Source organism: Triticum aestivum, chromosome 4A, assembly GCF_018294505.1.
Source record: "Triticum aestivum cultivar Chinese Spring chromosome 4A, IWGSC CS RefSeq v2.1, whole genome shotgun sequence".
Taxonomy (NCBI): Eukaryota; Viridiplantae; Streptophyta; class Magnoliopsida; order Poales; family Poaceae; genus Triticum; species Triticum aestivum.
In genome coordinates this window covers 386212793-386233251 of record NC_057803.1, presented here as the reverse complement: position 1 = coordinate 386233251, position 20459 = coordinate 386212793, and the positions used below count along the sequence as shown (strand labels likewise).

General features: G+C 45.4%; 1 protein-coding gene across 10 annotated transcripts in view; it reads left to right on the top strand.

The window, feature by feature from the left end:
* Positions 1-1288: 1288 nt before the first annotated feature.
* Positions 1289-20459, top strand: part of LOC123086150 (ATP-dependent DNA helicase At3g02060, chloroplastic) — a 51795-nt gene continuing 32624 nt past the window's right edge. For 5 of the 10 annotated variants that reach the window (XM_044507867.1, XM_044507866.1, XM_044507864.1 and 2 more), the window contains exons 1-9: positions 1290-1948; positions 2846-3071; positions 3664-3909; positions 4303-4437; positions 4727-4851; positions 5041-5180; positions 10021-10091; positions 10452-10613; positions 10723-10809. In XM_044507867.1, the coding sequence (XP_044363802.1) occupies positions 1341-1948; positions 2846-3071; positions 3664-3909; positions 4303-4437; positions 4727-4851; positions 5041-5180; positions 10021-10091; positions 10452-10613; positions 10723-10809 (1800 nt within the window). In that variant the 5' untranslated portion in view covers positions 1290-1340. Of the gene's footprint in view, positions 1949-2845; positions 3072-3663; positions 3910-4302; positions 4438-4726; positions 4852-5040; positions 5181-10020; positions 10092-10451; positions 10614-10722; positions 10810-20459 lie in introns of all 10 variants that reach the window. The other 5 variants (XM_044507865.1, XM_044507871.1, XM_044507870.1 and 2 more) reach the window with 2 other exon arrangements.

Sequence of the window (20459 nt, the reverse complement as noted above, 5' to 3'; positions counted from 1 at the left end):
GCACGACAGAGCCACCCTTTCACACTTGAGGTGTTGCACGACAGAGTCGTTATTGGGAGTGGTGAAGGGGGAATCACCCTTCGTATACCATGACCGATTAGCTACATCATAGAGATCTTATCAGAAGTGCTATACGAGGTATCACGCTCGACACTCGGTGGTAGCTCTGCAGAGTCGTTCAACTAAAGGGGTGTGAGGTGATGTGTCGGGCTCTGAACGTCGATCACGTTGATCGAGTCATCGATCATAAAGCGGGGGCAACAGTGATAAGGTGAGGGGTCACTAGTGGATCACTAACCAACATATACTAAGCATATAGGATAAGCAGGTAGGTAACAATAGCAGGTTACAAAATCAGGCTATAATCATAATAGGATCAATCAAATATAGTACCAAATTCTAATGCAAGCATAAGAGAGAAGGAAATGGGCGATATATGAATGATCAAGGAGGGTTTTGCTTGCCTGGAAACTCTGCTGCAAGGGGCTAAACGTCAGTGGCGCAGTCGTACTCTAGAGCAGCATCAGTCTGAGGGTCGACCGGAGAGAAGAGGGGAAATAAACAATAAATATAAAAGCAAACAAATACATCACGATGCATGACATGGCAATATGTAGTGCTAGGGGTAACCTAACGTAGTGCTACACGTTATAGACGAAGCAGGAAAAATCTAGGAATGTTTTCCCGGCTTTCGACGGTTATCAGACAGATGAAACAGAGGGGAAGGATCCATATTCGTCATGTTAGAGGCATGTGACAGATGAGTGGATAGCATATTCGGATTGGTCACATTTTCCTGCTCATATTTCTTATATAAATTATTTTCATCTATTTTATGTTTATTTTCTATTAATTTTTGAAGTTTAAACAATATTTTGTAATTTCCTGATTTATTTTTATTACGAAATATTACGAAAATAGCAACAATTCACTATGTGCACCCGGTGTAGTGCACACACAGGTGCATCAGAGGCTGACTAGTGGGCCCATCCTAGGTCACTGTCAGACGGCAAGGGCTCGGGCACGAGAAAGATAGGAGGGCGGCGGGAGAAGGAGGAAGGGTTTGGTGCAAATTGTGGTTGGGTAGGGCTGTCGAGTCTCATATGGCGGAAGCGCCCTGCCGCTCCATATCCGTCCTTGGATTGGATACGGGCCGGTCACTTTTGGTGTTTGAGGTGGCGCTCCATATCCATTCTTGGGTTGAATACGGGCTGGTCAGCTTAGGTGTTTGAGGTCCGTTTAAGAGGGCCATCTGAGTTGGATTTTTAAGACGCGTTTGGGGTGGCTTAAAACCATGCCGCTCCCGTGCTGTTTCTAACCCTCGCCTCCACGCCACATCCATGGCCACCCTCACCCCTCGTGCTCCACCACCAAATACCCACCGTCACTTCCTTCACCGACCACCGACCCTATCCCCCCAGCTCCGCCTCCGCCTCCCTGTTCGCCGCCTCCGCCTCGCTTCCCCGGTCGTGGCCATTGCCACGGTGACGGCCGCCGTGCCCCCCGACGACATCTCGCAGCTCAATAACCGTCTCCGCGCGCTCGTCCGCCGCCGCGGTGTCTCTTCCGCTGCCACATCTCCCATGGACCCCGCCCAGGCGGAGGCCTACCTCCACATGATCCGCGAGCAGCAGCGCCTCGGCCTCCGCCAGCTCCGCCGGCACGCGGCCGAACCGGAATACGAGAGAGACGTCGGAAGCAACGGGGAGGACGAGGAGGAGGGTGGCGGAAGGAGGAAGGGGATGGCGGCCAGGAGCTCTTTGGGGCACCGTGTGGACCCGCGTGAGCTGGAGCCCGGCGAGTACGTCGTTCACAAGAAAGTCGGCGTCGGCAAGTTCGTCTGTATAAGCGGAGAGGACGGAGAGGACTACGTGTTCATTCAGTATGCGGACGCCATGGCGAAGCTTGCAGTCGACCAGGCAGCACGCATGCTCTACCGATACAACCTGTATACCTCCGCGGTTAACCTGCTCACCTCTCTCTCTCTCTTTTTTTTTTGAAACTTCTTCTCCTCTTGTCTGTAGCGTCTCTTCTAACTAAATTGTGTATGTGCAATGCGCGATAATATTCGGCAAGATATTAATTGTATTGCACATTAATATTAGGCAAGATATAAATTGTATGTTAATATTAGGTAGGATATAATTATGTGGTTAATGCTGACATTGATATTAGGCATTATATTAATTAGGAGAGGGTGCTAAATGTGTTTAGTACTCCCCCGTTCACCTTTGTAAGACCTTTTAGACATTTAAGACAAAACTTAAAACAGTTCAATTCCAGCTGTCCTAAACGACTTATAAAAGTGAACAGAGGAAGTACTAAACTTGTTTAACGCCGGAGTGACGTGGACCTTTGAATATATGCTGTTGAACGGTTGAGATTTGTTGGATCTGCACAACTCACTCCTTTTACTATAGGTATATAGATTGTATGTAGGACTGGAATTGTTGGATCAATATGCTTGTCCAGACGTGTCTGAGCAAATGCTATTTTAAGTATTAAAGCAAACAAAGCTATGTCATTGCCACATTGCAAAATGCTGGTGGTTAGCCATGTGACTGGGATTGGTTCCAAACTTACAATTGCCAAGTTTTTGTGAGGTGCACGCCATATTTCCCGGTTTTCAAGTTTGATGCCAATTTAAAAGAATGTGATTCCTGATCCGAGTAGTTGCATGAATTTGCATCTTTTTAGCACTAGACCTAGTTTGCACCTCTTCTTTAGCTACCTGGCATCTGTGCTTAAATTTTGATTTACGTGCTATGTTGTGGGATGGTCACTTGAGTTTGATGGAAAACAAAAATGCACGTTGACCATTTATCCAGTTTGAACTTTTATGCAGTCCTCATGAGAAAAAGAGGCCAAGGAATCTAAGCAAGCTGAATGATCCTTCTACATGGGAGAAGAGGAGGCTGAAAGGAAAGCTTGCTGTTCAGAAGATGGTGGTCAACTTGATGGAGTTATATTTACAAAGGATGAGGCAGAGAAGGCCGCCGTACCGAAAGCCTGAGGCGATGGATCAGTTTGCTTCTGAATTTCCTTACGAGCCTACCCCAGATCAAAACCAGGTTTGCTCTCAACTAAAAGCTGTGTTCTTTTCTTCATGCAGTTAATATTCTTGATAAAATTGTTAATCTTTCATGGATATGGTTGGCGACCATATGTTTGCCTGTTGTTTGCTTACATCAAGGGTGAAACATAAGGCAATGATAGTTTGATTGCTTCTGAGGTCAGAAACACTTTGTTTGGGTTACTTGACATCAGCTTGGAAGCTTAAATTCAGATCTTTTTACAGTTTATACTTGCTTCAGAAATTTGAAATTACCTATTCATTTCCTGTATATGATACTTGTTGTGAGTAACAGATTTCCATTACGCTGTAGTGTGGACAACTTTTAGATTTTGCGTGTCTGTTCTGACACAATAAACGTAAGGTTGTTGAATGATCTTGGCTGACTTGTGTAGAAATCCATGTCAGATATACATAACCTTCGGCACATTACTGATTACTATTTATTTCCAGTCATTGCCAGTTTTTTCTTTTGCTTCTCACCTTCTTTAAACTTCTTACCATGCCTGGGGTTTCTTTTCTTATCTACTTACACTGTTATTGAATAATCTTAAAAAGAGCTTTTTTAACATTGTTCATTCTAATGACAGGCTTTCATAGATATTGAGAATGATCTGACTGAAAGGGAAACACCAATGGACAGATTGATCTGTGGAGATGTCGGGTTTGGTAAAACGGAAGTTGCAATGCGTGCTATATTCATCGTTGTATCTACAGGATATCAAGCTATGGTTCTCGCACCAACTGTAATACTAGCCAATCAACACTATGACGTAATGTCTGAGCGTTTCTCCAACTATCCTGACATAAAGGTCGCCATATTCAGCGGTGCTCAGGTATGCCACGAAACAAATTGAGTTTAACCCATAATACAACTCATCATGTAAAATTATCTTTCTTTGTTTATGTTTCTGAACTATAATTTTAGTAATTATTTAGTTTGTGCAATTCATCTTGACCCTAGAAAGCATTCCACTCTGGTTTCGTTGTAATACTCTAATTTGTATATGTCGGTTGTGTTGTAGCTATACTCAATAATGTTTATATAATCTATACTGCGTTATGCAATCTGTGGCAGCGCCATCTCGTTTCCACTTTTCATATTTCACTGACTGTTTAACTCAAATCATGGTTAATTTTGGTAACGCGTATTATACAATGCCAAGTACATTCGTTTGCTGAAGGGATTGGCTATCATTTGCATGGCTTGGTATGTGTCTTCCTTGCAGAGCAAGGATGAAAAGGATGAGCTAATAACCAAAATTACGAATGGGCATTTGCAAATAATTGTTGGAACTCATGCTCTTCTTACAGAACGGATGGCCTATAACAATCTTGGTCTCCTAGTGGTGGATGAGGAACAGGTACTCTATAAATCGTAATGTCTCTCTCACGGTGATAGCATATCCTTGCCCTGTATTCATTTGACATCATTTTTGTGCGTTTGCTGGTCTAGTCTGCCAATGATACACATTAGTTTGATGGTTATAATTTGGGCACTAGTAACATAAAAATGTTCTCTTTTTAGGGTATATAGCAAGAGAGAGCTCTGTCTTCAGTAATGTATTAAAAAGATCAGAAGATATAATATCTTTGAAGCAAACTCTGCCTATTTTTATATGCACACCTCACAAACTCCATCTTCTCCAACAGAAGTTCGGTGTACAACAAAAGGAGAAGATTGCATCATTCAAAGCTTCTATTGATGTTCTTACCCTGTCCGCAACACCCATTCCACGAACTCTGTATCTTGCTTTAACCGGTTTCCGTGATGCAAGGTACGATTTTATTGCAGTGCTTGCCATTTTTTCACCTTCTCATTTCAGTTGGAAGGGAACTATTGCTCTTCTTAAAAGAGATGATAGTTTTCTTGTGGGCTTTTTGTTCACATAGCTTCTGTACTTCGGTTACGTTCAACTTTTGAACTCCTTTTTCTGTTCTTAACAGAACTGTGTGCTTGCTTTCAGTTTAATGTCTACACCACCTCCGGAAAGAGTCGCTGTCAAGACCTATGTGTCAGCATTTAGTAGAGAAAGTGCTCTATCAGCTATCAAATTGGAGTTGAAGCGTGGCGGTCAAGTTTTCTATGTTGTTCCTCGAATAAAAGGTCACATCTTCGTTATCTAAAGATGACATTTTGTTTACGATACTACAATAAATCTTCATAATGCATGAACCTGAATATATAAGTCCAAAATTTTAGTTTAGTGTTTTTTTATGTGTGGCTTGTGACTATGGAAAGTAGTTGACATATGTTCCCAGAATTCAGCCGACCAGATGATGCTTTCATAAAAGTAGGCCAAGCTAAATTTTCAACAGCGTAGACCCTTTTCAATGACTCGCATAATGGAAATTTTGCTGTAAGTTACATGGCAATATGAAGTCAATGACTCAACATGGAAAAAATATATCATAAATACCCACTGATCAAAACATCATGAGTGAAGGAAACATCATGGATCATTAGCATTATATCGGAAACAAGAGCTTATTATTGCATCTCCTACATAGAAGTTGTACTCCCTCTGTAAAGAAATATAAACGATCTTATATTTCATTACAGAGGGAGTACTTGTTTCTTTAGTGTATTGTATTTAAGGAGGTGTTTGGTTAACACATTTGTAACGCGGTCTAATTACAGTGTTAACAAATAACGTTAAATCTTGTTTGGTTTGTTGGCTAGTAATCTCATCACGCTGGATCAGATCCCAGCCCAATACGAAACTGATTCCGGTAGGAAACCAATGTAAATCTGAAAACGATACAACAAGGCTCTCACATAAGCAGCTCCTCTACATGAATCGAACTATCGTCCATGATCTCTTCCGGTAACAGCATTTGAACCAAACAAGTTATGATTTTTGTCGATTACGTTTACAGTCCTGGTGCTTTTCCATTTTCCATTATGTTTACATTTGCGTTACCTGTTGGGACCAAACACCTTCTAAACATTTGCTTGAACGAATGTTGCATTTGTTGTGCATGAATCATAATTTTATAGCATAGAATAATTTAATCATATTGTATGAAGAATTGTGCTTGCCGTAATCTATCGGAATGAGGGAATTTTCAAGTTTCTTGCATTCATCGATGGAAGGACAATTGAACAAAAGCAAATGGGGAAAGAAGAAAAGAAGGGATGCATAAAGGAAACCGAGCTGACGCAGACCGATCCAACATGGGGCACGAGGCAGCTACATTAGGTGCTAGGGCTGAGCCGACAAAGATATGGGGACCTGTGCCAAACTCTAAAATAGGCCCTACTGCTCTAGAAAAATAGAAGTGGTGGATGTTGAACTACTCGTTGATGGACGGAAGCAGGGGTGAGCAGCCTGGAGACGACACTTCGTCACGCCAAGATCAATCAGCAATTGCGCAGATGAAGAAGAAGAGATGCGCTCGTCCAGGCAGAGGACTCATACGTAGACATATATGGATCACTCCTCAAAATTGGAAAATCACATTAATCAAATTCTTTCAAGTGTAACACTCTTAAAAATTCAAAACCCTGGCCAATAAATATAAGCACTTGAGGAAGATTGTTTACTTGCCTTGCCATATTCATTTTTTGTAGCTATCTAGGTGAGTGGGCTACGCCGGCGCTGGCGCCCCGTGATGCTTCGATGGAGTGGCTAGGTGGGCGACAATGCTCGGAAAAGCATGTGAGAAATCGGGAGGAGGCGAGAAGCCAACAAGCGAAACGCACTGTTCTCACGATCAGACCAACTGATCTTGTGTGCCTCCGCGTCAATGCGTGGGCGCGTTGATGGCTGCGTGAGCCTGTAGATGGGCCATGTGCACTTCTGTCGCTGGCTTCTGGCAGGTTTCCTGTGACCCCAATTGGGCCTCTGTGTCCGGTTTGTGTCTGGGCTGAACTAGGCCTATCTAAATAGCTCTACGAAACTTGGGCTCTTGTGCGGTTGCACGGGCCGCACGCCTTTGGGCCTGGGTGCCATATCCTAGTCCTCCCTCCCATTAGCTGACATGCGTAACTATTCGAAATCGCGACTGTTGCACTTTTTGCAAGGGGAAGGACAACATGCCTTTTGGTGTCTTTGAATCGGGACGGTCACGGTAGGATGAGAGACAATTGTTGTAGGACATGAGGAAGACTTGGTGGCGGCAGCCACCCCCAGCAAAGTGCTGACCAAGTTGTTTGACCACAACCCGCTGTGGGTTGTAGACCGTGCCTTGTAGCCATTTGCGGCCCGAATCGGGAGCTGCACTCAACCCATGCCTCATCCACCGAGTTGGGCCTCGTGCTTAGCATTGAAGGCCCACCATCTGCCGGTTGTGCTCTAGGGCACAACTACGAGCACCACCATGGGCATCCTTGGATCACTTCAACCTGCTCCTTGGCTTGGCTGAATAACGCATGTTCTTACTGGACCTAGACTCTGAGAACCCATTTGGAGGACTTATGATCTCGATGACCCTTCCTCCGAGGAGGTGGTGCGTCACTTGAATCTGGCGGATTCACGACTAGTTCCTCCAAACAGGTTGGGGCGTATCAAAAGGCAATGTCATGGCCGCCTTCACCAAGTTGCATTCACTTAATGGGCATGGCTTTCAGGGTCTGAATGAAGCTTTGTTGATGTTTGTGCCCAATCGGCCGGATGACTCTACTCCGAAGGACTACCGCCCCATTGGCCTCACCCATCTCTTTGCCAAATTGGTGGTGAAGATCTTGGCTGCAAGCTTGTCACTGAGATTGGCTTCCTGGGTTAAGGAGAACCAATGTGCGTTCCTTAAGAACCACTGCATACATGATAATTTCATGTTGGTTCAGCAGACGACATGCTAACCTTCACTGGCTTAAGGAGCCTTGTGTGGTGCTCCAATTGGACGTGCATTCGGCTCCATATCCTGGGCACTGCTCTTTAGGTGCTTTGTCGGGCAGGGTTTGGACCTTGCTTCCGCGAGTTGGTTTCCATTGTCCTTTTCACGGTCAGCACACGGGTGTTTTTGATTGGAGAATCGGTGCTGCTGGTGTGGCACAACAAGGGGCTGTGATAGGGGGTTCCGCTCTCCCCCATGCTGTTTGCATTGAACCAGCTATGGAGGTCCATATACTCCAATGTCTCGCACCGTGGGCCTTGACGTCCAGTTGTTGAGATCAAGGGCTAAGGAATAGAGGGGGTGAATAGTTCTCCGAAAATCACTACTCCAAATTTTAACCAAGCTGGCGTTGCTTAGAGCAACCACAATTCTAGTTGATCCTTGTGACTAAAGAAGCAAACGAGTTAAAGAGTATGACAGTGGAATAGAGTACCTTGCAAGAAAGTAAATGGTGATTGAGAGGATGCAAACACAAGGGGCTCAACGATGTTTTTCCCATGGTACGGATAGTTGGCGCTCTCCTACCCTGCGTTAATGGAGGCTTCAAACCAAATGGTTCTAGGATCACTCGGGGATCTTCGGTTGTGTCACCCACCAAGGGCCCACCAAGCACAACCAAATCCACCATGGCTTGCACCAAGAAGCCTCACTAAAAGTTCTAGGATCACTTGGGGATCTTCGCAAAGTAGGTGATCTCCTTGCCCTAAAAAACTCTTGAGTTCTTCACACATTGATGACGAAGGCTCTCAAGTGACTCCTAACCGTTTAGGAGGTGCATGTCCTCCAAGAGTAACAAGCAAAGCAAAGTCACTTGGTAGTACTTACTCAAAAAATCTTCAATCAAAGTATCTGTCATGAACCCATAGGATCTCTCTCACAAAGGATATGATTGTGGTGAAAATGATATGAAATTGAGGTGAAGGGTTCAAGAAAGGGAGTAGGTTTTGGCCTCAAGAATCAAGAAGTGTTCTTGAAATCACCCAACACTTGTCTTCTCGTCTTCTTTATTGCCTTGGAGCTCTCTCTATCTCTTGTGGCAGTTGGATGGAGTGAGGAGTGGGGTGGTTGCTTCCTTGCTTCCACGGAGGGGTATGTGGTTCTATAAATAGAGAGAATTTAAAATCTTCCCGTTATCTTGAAAAGATAACTAGCCGTAAGTAGTAGACGAAAATCTTCGAAACTTCCGAACACGTTTAAATATGACATAAAACACAGTAGTTGGAACTGCTGGCAGAAAATAGAGCTATGGTCCCGATCAGTAAAAGGTGGATCTTTTCTGCGAGAATAAAACTGGCTCAGAAGTATTGGGTAAAACTGTTTGCTCGGTAGTACCTTAGTAGACAAAGCAACCCTCAAATGAGAATTGTGCAGAAAAGCCAAAGTCACATATCAGAGGTACCAGACAAAACTTTCACGGAGGTCCAGGACCTATATTGTGACCACATAGAGAAGCAAACCGAGAGGACTCAGAAGTTACGGCCGGAGGTGCCAGAGCTAACAGAGAATGCCTGAGTCAGAATTGGCTCGGCAATACCGAGACAAAAAAGGTGTGGTAGTTCCGGCACCCTGGATGGGTTTGATCTCTATGGAGGAGTAACTCTTAAGTGGCCCGGTAGTACCGAAAGAAAATCTTCGGTGGTAGTGGGGCTTAGAGATACTAGAAATTTGAGTTGGCTGATTGGATTTTATAAGAACTTTGGTCTAGGATCTTTTCTTGGATTTCAATTGTGCCCCTCTCGATAGAATGCTTGTCCTATACTGAACGTGAATCTTGACTCAAAAGCAGATACATGATGTCCTTATATAAAGCATGCTCAGGTTTTTGACCTCTCCTAATACAATTGGGGCTGGTAGACCTTTTCAAATACGGTTGGACTCTTCAATAATCCAATTCATTTGTTACCATCTCTGCTGCTATTCTCTCTCATGATCTCCCATGCTGCTGCTCCTTGATACAGTAGACTCATGTCCACGTAATACGGTTGCCCTTTTTTAACCGGATCTAATCTGAAATGAGGCGCATTTATTTAAACTAGTTGGTATAGCAATGCACTTTGGTCTTTTAAAGTATCTATGCAGTAAACATGTTTCATTTCTTATTCAAACAGCCATAGAAGATGTATTGCAATTTCTCAAGGACTCTCTTCCAGATGTACCGATGGCTATTGCTCATGGAAAGGTTAGTTGGCTAAGCTGATTCAGAATGCAAGAATTCTGCATTTACAACATAATATCTTGAGTACTATCTACATTTGTGTGCACTGCTTTGTGTTAAAGGCCGAAGTGCAAGTTTCTACTAATGAAGTTAGGCTATCTTGTTAGGAAATATGCAACTTGTATTTCCTGGGGGCCATTCGCCGGTACAAGTGGTAAATATGCAGGAAACCCCTCATACAATGGGGAAAATATACAGGCTATACATGGAACATAATATAGCTCTTTAACACATTTGATGTTAGAACTTCGATACTTATTTATGTTCTTGTTGCATAGATGAATGGTGCTTGACCAATCTTATTGCTATATATTTTTCCCACAGAAAGTGTCAAAGAATATACAACTTGCTATGGAAAAGTTTTCTTGTGGGGAAATAAAGATTCTTGTATGCACACATATCATTGAAAGTGGAATAGATATTCCAAATGCCAACACAATGATAGTCCAGTATGCAGAACTATTTGGGCTCGCCCAGCTGTATCAGGTGGTTTTAGTTCTCAGTGTTTTACTTTGCCTTTTTTTCTGGCAAAAAAATTGTTGTATGAAATCTGAGGTCTGGACCTCAAGTTCGCTGCTTTTCTTTTCAACCGCAGTTGCGAGGAAGAGTAGGAAGATCAGGCAGAGAGGGTTTCACATACCTCTTCTACACCGACAAGTCTTTGCTTTCCAGAATTGCCATGGTGAGCTGCTGCAGCAGTGCTTTATAATTTTTTGGTTTGTCTAATATATTTATGCTCATATCATTTAATGTACCTGATGCTGAAAGCATATTCAAACATCAACATAGAATGTTCTAACCACCATCTCCAGCCCTTACTGAACTCTGCATGAGTATTAGTTCATTGTCTATGCAATTTTCTGATAAGTGGGGTCATCTTCTCTTGGTGGTTCTAGAAGCAGCACTCAGTTTGATTATAGAAAGAAATGTCTTACATGACAGATTACAGATAGCCAATCATAATTATAAACATTAGTTAGCTGGCCTATAAAGATGATTAATCATCTCATGGACCTTGTAACATCCTGGGGTGCTACAAGTGGTATTAGTGCCCAGGTTCCGAAACCCGTAGCCGCTCCGTAACGAATGGTTTCGGAGCAGTAGGGTCCGCAAGGCCTGTAGGATAACCTCGCTAACAGTTACAGCTGTGTCTAGTGCTATTTTGCAAAATGTGTTGGATGGATCTAAATAGGACTTCTTTTATTCCTTATCCCATTCTACTTCCTCTCTTACCTCCTCGCGAGTTTTAAGTCTGCTCTCTTCCCGTCTTTCAAAGCTTAGGATTCCATTCGGGGTTGATGTTTCTCTTGACCAGTTAGTTTCGGGTTGTGCAACCTGTTAGATAAAACGAGAATAAACGAGACACGAGAGACACGGATTTTTACGTGGAAACCCTTGCGGAAGAAAATCACGGACGCACGAAGGCGCAATCACTTTGATGGAGGAGTATTACAAGCACTGAGACGACATGCCATCTTTAGGTGCAACTACATGAGGTATATATGAGGGGCAATACACAAGTTCTTGGAGGACAAGTAAACGAATTGTACTCGTACGCGTCGATGTCAACGCAACGCCCCACACCGTTTGTACTACGGCTAGTCCAACACGGTAGAATTTGGATCATAATTTAACAATCTCCACCTTGAGCCAAATTCCCTCCAGTAGTCGAAAAGAAGTCAATAACTCCATCCAAATCAACATAAACACCTTGTGCGTCAAAGTCCATAGGACTAGTGAGAAATACCAACTAAGACTGAGCAAAGCTCAAATTTATTGGTAGGAACTGACTTTGTCATCATACCAGGAGGATTATGATGCGTACTTATCTAGCATACCTTCAAATCACCTTCAACAATAACATCTCGAATATAGTAAAATCTGACATCAATATGCTTCGTTCTCTCATGGTACATTGGATTCTTTGTAAGACATATAGCACTTTGATTGTCAGAAAATACGCTAGGGCAAGATGAATCTCCACAAAGCTCAGTATACAAACTTCTCAACCAGATTAGCTTCTTTGCATGCCTTAGAAATAGCCATATACTCGGCATCAGTAGTGGAACAAGCCAGAATAGACTACAAAGTTGCTCTCCAACTCACAACACAACCACCAATGGTGAAAATATAACCTGTGAGTGATCTTCTTTTGTCCAAATCACCAGCAAAATAAGAATCAACAAAACCAACAAGTCCATATCTAGTTTTCCCAAATTGTAAATAAGCATTAGAAGTACCTCGTAGGTATCTGAAAATACACTGAACTATTTTCCAATGCTCTTTTCCAGAATTACCATGTATCTACTGACAACACTCAATGCATATGATAAATCAGGACGAGAACAAACCATGACATACATAAGTGAACTAACTAGACTTGAATAGGGAACTCTAGACATGTACTCAATATCGGCATCTGACTTAGGACATAAGGCTGATGATAATTTGAAGTGTGCAGCTAACGGAATAGTTAATGGCTTGGCATTATGCATATTAAAATGACGAAGAACTTTATCAATATATCCCTTCTAACTTAGATATACCTTTTCAGACGGTCTATTTCCGGATATTTTTGTGCCAAATATTTTCTTTGTTGCATCCAAATCCTTCATCTCAAATTCATTGCACAATTGCTTCTTTAGTTCATCAATCTCTGACATGCTTTTTGCAGCGATTAACATATCATCAACATAAAGAAGCAAATAAATAGATGAACCATTGACAGTTTTCAAATAAACACAACTATCATAATTAGACCTTTTGAAACCTTGAGAGATCATTAAAGTGTCAAATCTCTTGTACCACTGTTTAGGGGATTGCTTCAATCCGTAAAGAGATTTTTTTAACTTACAAACAAGCTTTTCTTTTCCAGGAATAACAAACCTTCAGGTTGTTCCATATAAATATCCTTTTCTAATTCTCCATGCAAGGATGCAGTTTTAACATCTAATTGTTCAAGCTCAAAATCATGCATGGCAACAATACTGAGTAAAGTGCGAATAGAGCTATGCTTCACAACAGGACAAAAGACTTCATTATAGTCAATATCTGGAATTTGAGTATAACCTTTAGCAACTAACCTTGCTTTATATCTTGTCTCATCATTAAGAAAAACACTTTCTTTTCTTTTGAAAACCCACTTGCAACGAATAGGTTTCTTCTCTCTGGGTAATTTTACTAAATTCCGAGTGCCATTCTTTTCAAGTGATTCCATCTCATCATGCATAGCAGTCGTTCACTTATTACTATCTTCAGAAATAATAGCCTCGTAATATGAAGAAGGCTCGACATTACCTTCAATTTCCTCTGCAACAAATAAAGCAAAAGAAACAATATTGCACTCTTTAATTAACCTTGTAGGTTTATCAATACCCCGCCTAACTCTGTCACGTGCAAGATTTTAACCGGGTGGAACAATAGGCTGATTTGTAGTGACATGTTCATCATCAGCGACGTGTTCACCATCATGTGCATCAACATTTTCCTTATTGGATGTATTACTGGAATTAATGACATGCTCCACCCGGTGGCGTGGCGGCTACACGTTGGCCCAGTGGCTCTGCCCACGATGACCGGCTTCTCCGGTGTCGGCTTGTCTGTGGTCGGACCGTTTCGACCTTCGCTTCATCTCCTCGTCGTCTGGGCACTACTCCCATCGAACGGCTGGTCCTCTCCCAACTGCGGTCCATCGCTTGTCTCATGCCCGGTGCTGCAGGACAGGGCGATGGTGGCCAATTTTGGCCGGCTTATTGGGTCTTTGAGTTGGGGCCCGCCCAAGCGTGCGAAAGGCAAGGTCTTTCTGCTCGTCTCTTTGGTTGGGGTAGCGACGTGTCTCAGGTGAGGTGGTGTCTTGGTCTTGGATGCCGGGGCAGCGGCCCTGGTGGTGGTAGTGCGGTGCTCATTGGCAGAGCCCGTGGCTTGGTGTTGCCCGGTGGCCATGGCCGTGTGGGCGGCGTGGTAGCTGGGATGTGGCATACGGTGGCGGTGAGTGTTGGCTGGGGTGAAAACCTGTTCCATCCGCGGACAGACCGGCGGCGGCGAAGCTTGTTCCCTTCTTGATGGCGTCGTCGCGGCTCTCACTGCCTGTCGTGGTGCTTCAGGGGAAACTCTAACCCTCAGGTCGGGCTGTGGTGGCACTCTGGTGTCGTATACTTCCTGAAGGCGCCGCTTTGGAGTCCACGGTTTGTCGTATGCGGCTTCATCTCTTCGTAGATAGGGGGTGGTGTTGCTGCGCTCAGCGCCTGTATCCTACCTTGGGTGTGTGCGTGTGTTGTGGTGGCGTGCGTTTGTACTCCGCTGTTGATGATCGTTGCTTTATATACTTTATATATAAAGTGAGGTGAAAGCCTTTTTCGGTATACATAGGAGTCCTTAGAGGACAAGTAAACGAGTTGTACTCGTACGCGTCGACGTCAACGCAACGCAACACAACGGCCCACACCGTTTGTACTACGTCTAGTCCAACACGTTAGAATTTGGATCATAATTTAACACAAATGACTCCCCCAACCGAAGGATCTCGATGGAAGGATGTCAGCGTTCGACATGATGCAAAGTGTTAAGCTTCATGCACTAGCCAACATAACCAAAAGTCTGAACTTATGGAAAGGACTAGGCAATCCACATATACACAACACCCCTCTCACGTGTGACGCGGGAAGTCAACACGTGAATAGACTCGGCTCAAGAGGCCTATATATGGACATAGAGGGGGGCGACAACAATTTTTGGATAAATTGCGATAGCCAGGACTTGAACTCAAGACCTTAGGCCCTGATACCATGTTAAACTTCATGCACTAGCCAACACAACCAAAAGTCCGAACTTATGGAAAGGGCTAGACAATCCACATATACACTTCAACACAAACAGCCCTTTTTAGTGGTGACGAGAAGTTCCGTTAGATTTCTTGACCAACTCTTTTCCCCGTGCCTCGCCGTGGATCTCGGGGTAGTGCCGACGATTGTAACATCCCCGGGTGCTGCAGACCTCTACATTGCCTATGCTCATCCTGCTTAGTCCTATTGCAGCCTATCAAGTACTTTGGGGCCTGCATGGAGAACGTACACCAATGGCTTTTGAGCTGTTGCCTGTTGGACATGGAACTGAGGGTTGGGAGTAGGCTGCAAGATGGATTGGTGAAACATTTGCAAAAAAAGACCCCATAATAACAAGAAGAAGAAGAAGAAGAAGAAAGCCTTTAGTCCCAAACAAGTTGGGGTAGGCTAGAGGTGAAACCCATAAAATCTCGTGACCAACTCATGGTTCTGGCACATGGATAGCAAGCTTCCACGCACCCCTGTCCATAGCTAGATCTTTGGTGATACTCCAATCCTTTAGATCTCTCTTTACGGACTCCTCCCATGTCAAATTCGGTCTACCAAGACCTCTCTTGACATATGCGCACGCTTTAGCTGTCCGCTATGCACTGGAGCTTCTGGAGGCCTGAGCTGAATATGCCCAAACCATCTCAGACGATGTTGGACAAGCTTCTTTTCAATTGGTGCTACCCCAACTCTATCTCGTATGTCATCATTCCGCACTCGATCCTTCCTCTTGTGGCCACACATCCATCTCAACATGGCATCTCCACCACACCTAACTATCGAACATGCCGCCTTTTAGTCGGCCAGCACTCAGCGCCATACAACATTGCGGGGCGAACCGCCGTCCTGCAGAACTTGCCTTTTAGCTTTTGTGGCACTCTCTTGTCATAGAGAATGCCAAAAGCTTGGCGCCACTTCATCCATCCAGCTTTGATGCCATGGTTCACATCTTCATCAATACCCCCATCCTTCTGCAGCATTGACCCCAAATGTCTTTCTGAGGAACCACCTACGCATCAAGGCTAACCTCCTCCTCCTCGCGCCTAGTAGTATCGAACTCACACCTCATTTACTTGGTTTTAGTACTACAAAGCCTAAAACCTTTCGATTCCAAGGTTTGTCTCCATAACTCTAACTTCCTATTGACCCCGTCTGACTATCGTCAACTACCATCATATCATGATGCAGTCCTATCTTAATTGGGAAGTCATCAGTGTCGACATCACTTGTTCGGACACTTGTCACTGTTAGAGTTATATATATATAGCCATGTAACCTTTCGTATTTACCCTATTGTATAAGGGGTTTCCTGCATATATTCCACACTTGTACATGTATATATACCGGCCTATGGCCACCTGGAAATACAAATTGCATATTCCTATCATGGTATTAGAGCTAGGTCAATTTTGTAGCATGCGCAACTCGTGTTGTTGATCCACCTCCATCGCGACGCCTCCATCCTTGGCTGCGCTGACTCTCCGTGGTGGCCAAATCCTCAGGCTGCTACTGGTTTTTCTTCCTCCCACCCCCGATCGAGACTTTTGCTGTCGCCCAGATCGATCTGCTCGACCCGCCCTCGTCCGCCTCTGTCTCGTGAGGCCGCCGCCGCCTGAGCCGCGATCGAAGACTCCCGCCGTCGCCCCTGATTGCTCGGCCTGATCGATTTCCCTGCCCAGATCGAGCAGAGAAGGTCCCGATCGGGACTCCCGCCTCAGTCGCCACCTGTTTTGGTCTTCGCTGCATCGTTGGTGTTGGACGTGGTCTTCGCCCGCTTGGATTTGGTCTCCGCTGCTCGCGCGCGTGGACTTGGTCTCCGCTTCTGCTAGCCGCGCGTGTGCGGCTGTGCGCTCGCTGTTCAGTTTTCCGTCTGCTTCCGTTAAAAAAAGAAAAAAAAGAGGTACTATGTCTGCATCTACGGGCTATGTCGCAGTTCCTCGTTGTCCGGCGATTTTTGATGGCACTAACTACATTGAGTTCGTTGGCTTCATGCGCATTCACATGCGTGGCCTTCGTCTTTGGGGCATTCTTTCTGGCGAGGTCCCCAGTCCGCCGTGTCCAGTTCCTCCTGTGGCTCCTACTCCGCCGACGCCACCCGTTCTTGCTGCCGACGCTGATCAGGCTGCAAAGGATGCAGCTAAGCTGGCTGATGACGTTGTCGTTCTTTCTTATGATAAGCAGGTTCAGACCTATGAGGACGCACTTCAGACTTATCATGCAGCTCTATCTGCTTACACTCAGTGGCTTGATGATGATGCTCGTGCCGCAGCTGTTTTGACTGCTAGTGTTCTGCCTCAGTTTGCCTCTGAGTTTCTCGGCCTCTCTACTGTATTTGAGATGTGGACTCGGCTTCGTCAGCGCTATCAGCCCTCTGGTGATGCCTTATACCTGTCTGTGGTTCGTCAGGAGCATGCTCTTTAGCAAGGTGACTCCACTGTTGATGAGTTCTATGCACAGAGTTCTGCTATTTGGCGTCAGCTTGATTCTCTCCGTACTGCTGGTTGTCGTACTTGTCAGTGTTGCCAGGCTGTGCGGGCTGATTTGGAGTTTCATCGTGTCTACGAGTTCTTGTCTCGACTCCGTAAGGAGTTTGAGCCCCGACGCTCTCAGTTGTTTGCTTGTGGTCGTATCCCCCTCATGGAGGCGCTTTCTGAGATCCGTGCTGAGGAGACTCGCCTCCGTGGCGCTGGTTTACTTGAGGTTCCCTCTGTGCTCGCTACTCGAGTTTCTACTATGCCTGCTGCACCGACTCCTTCCCACTCGAGCGCTCCGCCGCTCTTGCCTACTCCTACGGGCGGCCAGGGTCGGTCTCGTCCTCACTGCGACTACTGCAAGATGGATGGTCATGTTGAGTCTCAGTGCTTCCAGAAGAAGAAACACCTGTGTAAGGCGCGATCATCAGCGTCAGGGACTTCTTCTACTTCGACATCTTCAGCCACCGCCTTGACTGAACAGGATATTCTGCGACTTAAGCGTCTGCTTGCCGCTTCAGGTTCTCCTTTGACGGGTACTACAGGATCTGTGACTGATGCTTCCCGCACTGAGCAACCACCCTCTACACAGTCAGGTACATCCTCGTGGGTTCTGGACTCCGGAGCTTCTTTTCATATGTCTTCTCATTCTTCAAATTTGTCCTCTCTTAAATCACTTGATTTTCCTGTTCATGTACTCACTGTTGATGGTACTCCTCTTTCTGTTGCTAGTCGAGACAATCTTACCACACCTTCTTACTCTGTTCCTGATGTTGCTCATGTTCCTCGACTTACCATGAATCTTTTTTCTGCCGGTCAACTTACTGATTCTGGTTGTCGCGCCATCCTTGACGTTGACTCCTGTTCTGTTCAGGATCGTCGAACGCACACTTTGGTTGGGGCTGGCCCTCGCCGCCGTGACTCTCAGGGTCTTTGGGAGCTAGACTGGCTTCATGTTCCTTCCGCTGCCACCACTATCGCCAGTCCATCCGCTTCTGTCGCTTCAGCTACCGGCTCCTTCCAGCAGTGGCATCATCGACTTGGTCATCTTTGTGGGTCTCGCTTGTCGTCATTAGTTCGTCGAGGTCTTCTGGAGTCTGTCTCAGGAGATGTCTCTTTAGAGTGTCAGGGTTGTAGACTAGGAAAACAGATTCAGTTACCTTACCCTACTAGTGAGTCGATCTCTCAGTGCCCTTTTGATTTGGTCCATTCTGATGTATGGGGTCCGGCTCCCTTCGCTTCGAAAGGGGGCCATCGATACTATATTATTTTCATAGATGATTTCTCTCGTTACACTTGGCTTTATTTTATGACTTCTCGCAGTGAGGTTCTTTCCATCTATAAGCGTTTTGCTGCCATGGTTCGCACTCAGTTCTCTTCGCCTATTCGTATGTTCCGTGCTGACTCCGCTGGCGAGTATATTTCCAAGATGTTGCGTGGTGTTCTTGCTGAGCAGGGCACTCTTCCTCAGTTCTCTTGTCCTGGTGCTCATGCTTAGAATGGCGTGGCTGAGCGAAAGCATCGCCACCTTCTTGAGACGGCTCGTGCGTTGATGATCGCCGCTTCTCTTCCACCTCATTTTTGGGCCGAGGCTATATTCACCTCCACCTATCTCATCAACCTTCAGCCGTCCGCTGCTCTCCAGGGTGATGTTCCTTTCGAGCGTCTCTTTGATCGTTCTCCTGATTATTCGATGCTTCGTTTGTTTGGTTGTGTTTGCTATGTTCTTCTTGCCCCTCGGGAACACACCAAACTGACCGCTCAGTCTGTTGAGTGTGTTTTCTTAGGCTATAGCATAGTAGCCGGAAACGGGAACGGTGGGCCGTCCCTCGATCCGGATTCATCGACCCGGAATCAGATTTGGGAACGAGGGTCGATTCGGTAAGATTCGATGCGGATTCGGCGTTTCCGCAGCCGGATCGTCGATTCAGGTTCGGCGACTCGACAGTCTTGGTTCTTGAATCGATCGAGTAAGCAAAAGGTCAGCCATATCAATCACGAACTCCTCGTTTTACTCTCCGCCCCGTTCTTTTTCACTCCCCTAAATAACTCCTCGTTCTGCTCTCCAATTACTCCAAGGCTGCTAATAAATTTTCCATTGGGAAGGAGATGATGTATTTTAGTCTTCATGAATCGACGATGCAGCCAGTTGCTCCCAGCCCAGCCAGTTCCCTGTATAAGTACTCCCTCGGCCCCTCCCAGCCAGTTGCTCCCCGCATCCGTAAAGATTCACGTTCCTCGTTCCATGGTACCGTACCGGATTCATCGTACCGGAATTGATTGGATCACGTTTCCACTTTAGAAAAATCGTTCTAGAGATGTATACCCCCACTGTACCCTATTTTTTCCAGCCCCCGACTCTCGTCCCCCGTTCCCGTTCCTCGTTCCCACCGTACCGGAAACATGGCAACTATGGGCTATAGTGATGAGCATAAGGGCTATCGTTGTTGGGATCCTATCGGTCGTCGGATGCGTATTTCTCGGGATGTGACTTTTGATGAGTCTCGTCCCTTCTACCCGCGTCCATCTTCCTCGACCTTTTCTGTGGAGGATATCTCTTTCCTCACTTTTCCTGACACACCTATCACTCCAGTTGAGCCCTTGTCTCTCCGTCCTGCTCACTCTACTTCTCCACCTCTTGTCGATTTGCCGCCACCATCTCCCACGGTTTCCTCACCTCGCATGTCACCAGATTCTGCACCTTCATCCCCGGTGATTTCTTTGTCTCCACCTCCTGATTCTACTTTGGCTATTCATCCTCGTGTTCTTCCATCTTTGCCTCAGTATTACACTCGTCATTCACGTAATGTGGATGTGTCTGCTGACGTGCCGTCCTCCTCATCTCAGCCTACCTATGGCTTGCGTCCTCGTCCGCTTCCGCCTGTTGATCGCCTTGGTTTTTCCATCGTTGGTGCTGTTGTTCTTGAGCCGACTTCTTATCGTGAGGCTGTTGTTCATCCTGAATGGCAGTTTGCGATGGCAGAGGAGATTGCTGCTCTTGAACGCACCGGTACATGGGATCTTGTTTCTCT